This window comes from Scomber scombrus, chromosome 18, assembly GCF_963691925.1.
Source record: "Scomber scombrus chromosome 18, fScoSco1.1, whole genome shotgun sequence".
Lineage (NCBI taxonomy): Eukaryota > Metazoa > Chordata > Actinopteri > Scombriformes > Scombridae > Scomber > Scomber scombrus.
In genome coordinates this window covers 6,041,858-6,047,674 of record NC_084987.1, presented here as the reverse complement: position 1 = coordinate 6,047,674, position 5,817 = coordinate 6,041,858, and the positions used below count along the sequence as shown (strand labels likewise).

Genomic DNA, 5,817 nt, shown 5'->3' with positions numbered 1-5,817 from the left:
CTTTTTTTAACCAACTTTTTTGTTGTTGTTCTTACTGCTGCTGTTTCCTTCTGAGCACATTATTAACTGGATTGATCCTTTCACAGGAGAGCACGTTGGAAAATATGGATACAAAGGTGAGAATGAAAGGAGGTTTAGAAATAGTGCATGTATAGTTCAATCACTCAAAAAATTATAAAACTATGCAGAAATTCAGTAGACTGTATATAAAACTCCTCTATGATATGTTAAGGTGGACATTTTTTAAGTGTGACGTGTGATTTTACACAATGTGTTCTTGTGGTAGTCTGACTAAACAAATGCATCAGTTTTTTACTAACTGAGTATCACTGTCATCATTCCCCGGCCCCCATTGTCTTTCTTTCTTTGTCTTCATCAGGCTAATTCAAATAAGCTGGACTTCTTCAAGTGGATGATTTCCATCATGTGTTCACTGTAATGTGTTTTTAAAGCTTCTTTTGTGTGTGTGTGTTTCACTCCTTTCTGTCCAGTTGTGTTGTCTTTTTTGTCTTTTTTTAAAAGTTTTTGTTAAGCCCCTTGTTTTTCTCTGTAAGTGGAGCTTTGTTAACCATGTTGTCTTGTTTGGTCCAAACCCTGCTGTGCCCCACCAGTCTGTGCTGAAAAGCTGGTGGTGAACAAGAATACACAACAAGTGCAAGAAAAATGTCTCTATGTATTGAAATGAATATTAAAATGATGAATTTACTGTTTTAATCCAATAAATTATGTCACATGATGCTGAATTGAAGCCTCTGAGTCAAAGCATTTTACATCATGTTGTCATGTCATGACATGTTTACCAGCACACATTGTTCTCTTTAATAGCGTCAACAAAACCTCATCCGCGCACAGGAAATTTAACCACTTCCTTTCTCATAAAGGGCAGCACTGCCTAAGTCTATGAATACTAACAGTAAAATCAAAACTAAAAGTAGTAATATGAAACATTAAATTCCACAAAGACTTAAGATATTGTTTATTTAGAATAATACATGACATAAACACAATAATTCGATTAAACTACATAAAATATATAAATGGTTATATATAAATATTTTTTGCTGCAAACATAAGACACAAAACAAACATCTGTTTAATGTAAATTATATAAAATAAAGTAAGGTATAAATAAATTTGGTAGTAAAAGCTGCAAACCAGTCTAGTGCAATATAATGGACACTGTCACACATTTAGATACAGCTTATAAAAGTGATGCAAATATATTCCTTTTATTCACTGATTAAACTAATAAAATTAAAGCAATGTAATTCAGCTACATAACTCTTCTGTTCATGTCGATTAACATAGCTAACATTAATACTCTTCTGTCAAAACACAAATCGTTCAGTATAATACAGAAGCTGTAAACTGGGCAACTTGCAAATGATGAGATGAAAGTAAAACTAAAACTGAGCACACAAAACATTTTTCCTAATGTTGAGTTGTAACTTTATGTATGATAGATATACCAAATGAAGAGAGTAACGTTGCTCTATAAGTCTCAGTGAAGCAGTAGATGGTTATTTTATCCCATCAACAAATTTCGTCTCTCAGCAGTGAGACTCTGGTCTCTATGTGGGACTAGTTTCATTCACAAAAACCCCCATCTTTAACAGCATGGCCTTTGGAATACGGTGGGCGTGACGGGACACATACAGCTTCTGCAGACTTGGACTCATAGGCGAAGGTATATAGTCCATGCATAACCTTCCGCTCAGACTCGGAGCACACGTCACCTCCACTTTGTAGACAAGCTGGCCGTGCTGCAGATTGCAGAGATCCTCCTTCACTCCAGCAGATACAGGTCGCTGACATCCTCCCAGGAGGTCGTCGTCCCACTTGTTGTCCTCGTCCCAAACTTCAAATCTCACTGCAGGTGCCTCTGACAAACTCTCGGTACTTAGGTCGACGACCGTGGCCCAGTGGGGGTTGTTGTTGTTGTAAATGACTCGAGTACGCTGCACCATCCGCTTGTTGAAGAACACTTTCACGTACCCGTCTGTGGCAGTTGTGTGATCGCCCCAAAGACCGGTGGCCCTTTTTACAGTTATGATGACGCGTGCCATGCCCCTACGGGCCGGACAGCAGTCTGGGGTTACACCAGGGTTATTATGGCATTGGCAGACGCAGGGATCCCTCGAGTCGGTCTTGATGCCGGCCTGACAGCGGTTGCTGCAGTTTCTCAACAGACCTTTCTCCAGGATGTAATGGCTAATGGCTGTTCGCAGGTTCTTTCGAGCAGGGTTTTTGACAGGCAGTAACTCGTGCAGTGAGTCCAGAGAATATGAGATGATGTCTGGATTGAGTGGTAATGTGGTCAGCCATTCCTTGTAGGCTGATGGATTTTTATCAGAAGAGAAGAGAAGGTCTGGCTCCGTGGTATGGCCCCCCGTTATTTGTGTGAACCTGTAGAGAAAGAAGTTGTTTCAATTTGAGCCAATTTGTCTTTTCTAGTGCTGAAAATAGTTATCTAAAAGGAGTGTATTCAGTCAAAGTGTGCAAATGAATAGAAGAAAATGTTGTATACCTGTCGTTGAAGGTGCTGGAGAAGGATGACTTACTCTCCGTCTTGTCAATGTCATTCTTGCAGTGTTTTGCTTGAGTACTTGCTGTAGCTTTGATGCTGGCGGACGCCTCCACTTCCAGGCACATCTGCACCTCATCAACACTGAGGCCCTGCAGGCTGGCCTGGCACTGCCTGATACTGGTCACAGATTGAACATCTCCTCCCAATTTCACCTGTAACAGTCAAAATGCATTACTTTCTATAATTTTTTTCAGTCTTGTTTGTTTTTTGTGAGGGTTGGGGGGTTATATAATGTGGTTATCATTGGTTTGATTTACCTTGGTGATGTAGTGGGTGCCAAAGTCGTCAATCAGTTTATAAAACCGTTGCTTGTACTCGAGACTGTAGATTTTGGGGAGTTCTTTCACCGCTTTGCGAAATTCTCTGTGCAACTTGGGAGTTTTGGACACTCGGTAGCTGTTTCCAATGAGACGACAAACAACATGCAAACATGTTTAAATGAGTAATAAATGGCATTTGTTTCTGTGAGGGTGTGTAGAAATGTTTCTCTCTCATCTTCTTCTTACCTGTAGAACTCACAGGACATGCTTTGGGTTGTGAAACTGTACTTGTCATTCTTTGTTTTCTCCATCGAGTATTCAGCCAGTTTAGAGTTGCTGCCAGCCAACATAAATGAGCCGCCCTTTTCACCCACATTAACCTCTAGACTGGCCTTCCAGTCGTTGTCAATCTTGGATGTGCTGGAACTGACTAGAGACTCACTGGATCGGTGGACTGAGGTCGCCACTTTAGCATTGCAGGACTGCTTCGTTCTCCAGTCCACCACTGACAAGGGAAGCTTTTGCTTTTTGTTTTCCAGATAGGGGTTGGTACACAGGGTGCATGTTTTGTCCTTTGTCCGTTTCCACAGTTTCATATCAAGCACATAGGCTCCTTTACGTTCCATTTTCGTGATATCGAAGCCTTCCCCGGCCAAATTGGAACCTGGAGCAAAATCTGCTTCTAGGCAATCTTTGGGTCTCCCCTCTGTGCATGACTGATACGTACACTGAGGCAGGGACAGCACGAGGCCGACACAGACACAAACATTCAACACAAACATGTTGATGTTAATTTGATTGATAGATGCAAACTGATGGTTTAACCTGACAAAGAAGAACAACAACCTTTTAGTTGAATAAACATGAGCAAGTGAAGCAGTTGCAGTTTTACATTTTATGGCTCAGAGATTTTTTCAACCAACGTTTTAGTCAAAAAACCACGTCAAACATATATTAATAGACTTTTGATCATAGTTTCTCTCCTTTGTAGATCAAAACATATGACTTCAGTGTTGTCTTCTTCATATTCTAAAAAATTAGGTCATTAGGTATTTCCTCACTCATGTTGTTGTATTCAGTGTAAGGCCTTGTGGTTTGCTTCTTATCTTAGATCGATATCAAGTATGAGATCTTTTGCTGCTTTGATTTTATTTTTGTGGTGTACCTCAAGGCACAGTTTAAAGATCTTTCTTTATTACACTCTCACTGGGTTCTGTTTTAAGAAAATATGACATCCCATGTGGAGTTTTCAATTATCAGTGCCGCATCGTAACAACTTTGGCACCCGTGGTTATCCATTTTGTGTGTATTGTGCATGCGCTCTAGGACACACATGCTACTCCACTGACTGACATGTGGCAGTAACAAAGGCAGTGAAGAAATGCTTGCAGCTTCGTTTAATGAGGAAATACATTAATTTAACATGTTTGTTTGATGTTAAGAATACACACTACAGTATGTTTCGGGGTAAAAAAAATGCTCCTAACTTTGATTTTGATGAGGCACCTTTAAGTCTCTTCTAAGTTGCCTAAAAGCCTTCTCTAATTAATGAGTGAGACAAACTTCATTTTCAGGCCCCTCAGTGGTTTCAACAACCTTCTTGGAGCCCTTTTCTCAACATACAGGAAATCCACGTGTCACTTTTGAATCTGCCTTAAAATTTGCCATTATTGTCATGCCTTCAGCTTTTCGAAAATGCAACATGGCTCCTCACTGGTACCAGCGCCATCAGCAGGTAAACATGTTTTTTGTGATATATATACAGGGTGTCCACGAAGTCTCTTTACAATTTTAAAAAATCATTACAAAAGCAATTGATGAGATATGTTAATCAGATTTGTTCTTTCTATGCGGTTATGTTAAAGATATCATGTATCGAACAAAGATACGGGACATCAACGACCTGAAGCAAAAAATCACTGATGCCATTGCCTCCATTGATGAGGCTATGCTACTGTACAGCGAACATGGAAAGAAATCGAGTACCGTCTTGATTTGCTTCGTGCAACTAATAGTACCCATATAGAGGTGTATTGATATCTACTCCTCATTTTGTGATACTTTCCACAGATTTGTCTATTCATTTGCTTTTGTAATACATTTGTTAAATTGTAAATAGACTTCATGGACACCCTGTATATATCACTGTAACTTTGAATGGATTGCTATGAAATATGGTACAGACATCCTTATACTCCTCAGGATAAATTGTTATAATTTTGTAATCCTATTCTGACTTTTCATCAAGCACCGACATCAGTTCAAAATTTCAGTATGACCAACACTTTGGTTTATGACCACAAACACCTCCAACATGTAAGTCATGCCCATCAACCTCTACTGCACTTTGTGTTTACCGCTGTGCCTAAATGGAGGCTCACAGAGTTGCTGCCATGACTCTTAGTCTCATAAATAAATTGATATAAGTTACAGCACAATAGTTAGCTGAACGTGTGCTCAAAAGTCTGTCAGTACTAAACTACATGACAGCATTTTCCACTGACACAGCAATGAAGAGTTTCTACCACAAGCAAAACAACTCAAAGTTAAAACAAAATTTAGAAAGCCCACAGAGACTGTTACGTATATTAAATGTGAAAGAACATTTTTATATGAGCAAATGATCTAGACTCACCCTCGTCTTGTCTGTTCACGGTGCATGTATGAAACTCGCTCTGAGCATGAATATCAGTGCTTTGTGTTAAAAGTCAGGAAAAACAGAGGAGGAGGTGGTGAGGAGGTGAGGTGACAGTGGTCGTCAGAGCAGGGGAAAAAGGTGGTTTGATAGTTTCATCGATGTTGAGAACATCCAGCTCAGAGGGGGAGGAGTTGGTGGTCTACTGAGAAACTGAAATATGTAGTCACAACATGAAAGTAAGGCTGGCTTTCCAGTTAGTAACGAACGAGAGACCACATTTCTCTGAAGTGGTGGTGGGCTTTGGCCATAAAGAGTTAGAAAAGCAGCTTATA

General features: G+C 39.8%; 1 protein-coding gene across 1 annotated transcript; it reads right to left on the bottom strand.

Moving 5' to 3' along the window:
• Nucleotides 1-1,318: 1,318 nt before the first annotated feature.
• LOC133999203 (perforin-1-like) lies at nucleotides 1,319-5,606 on the bottom strand. The gene is made up of 5 exons (XM_062438391.1): nucleotides 5,483-5,606; nucleotides 3,094-3,672; nucleotides 2,845-2,983; nucleotides 2,528-2,739; nucleotides 1,319-2,406 (listed from the first exon to the last, which is right to left on the bottom strand). The coding sequence occupies exons 1-5, from the start codon at nucleotides 5,506-5,508 to the stop codon at nucleotides 1,572-1,574; spliced, it is 1,791 nt and encodes a 596-aa protein (XP_062294375.1). The 5' UTR covers nucleotides 5,509-5,606; the 3' UTR covers nucleotides 1,319-1,571.
• Nucleotides 5,607-5,817: the final 211 nt, after the last annotated feature.

What these genes read in the sequence shown, in the direction of transcription:
- LOC133999203 (XM_062438391.1), bottom strand. Translation starts at nt 5,508, where the DNA reads ATGCACCGTGAACAGACAAGACGAGG. An exon ending in ATGTCCTGTGAGTTCTACAG is followed by an intron (nt 2,984 to 3,093) that starts GTAAGAAGAAGA and finishes CATTGGAAACAG; the next exon opens with CTACCGAGTGTCCAAAACTC. An exon ending in TCCAGCACCTTCAACGACAG is followed by an intron (nt 2,407 to 2,527) that starts GTATACAACATT and finishes CTTTCTCTACAG; the next exon opens with GTTCACACAAATAACGGGGG.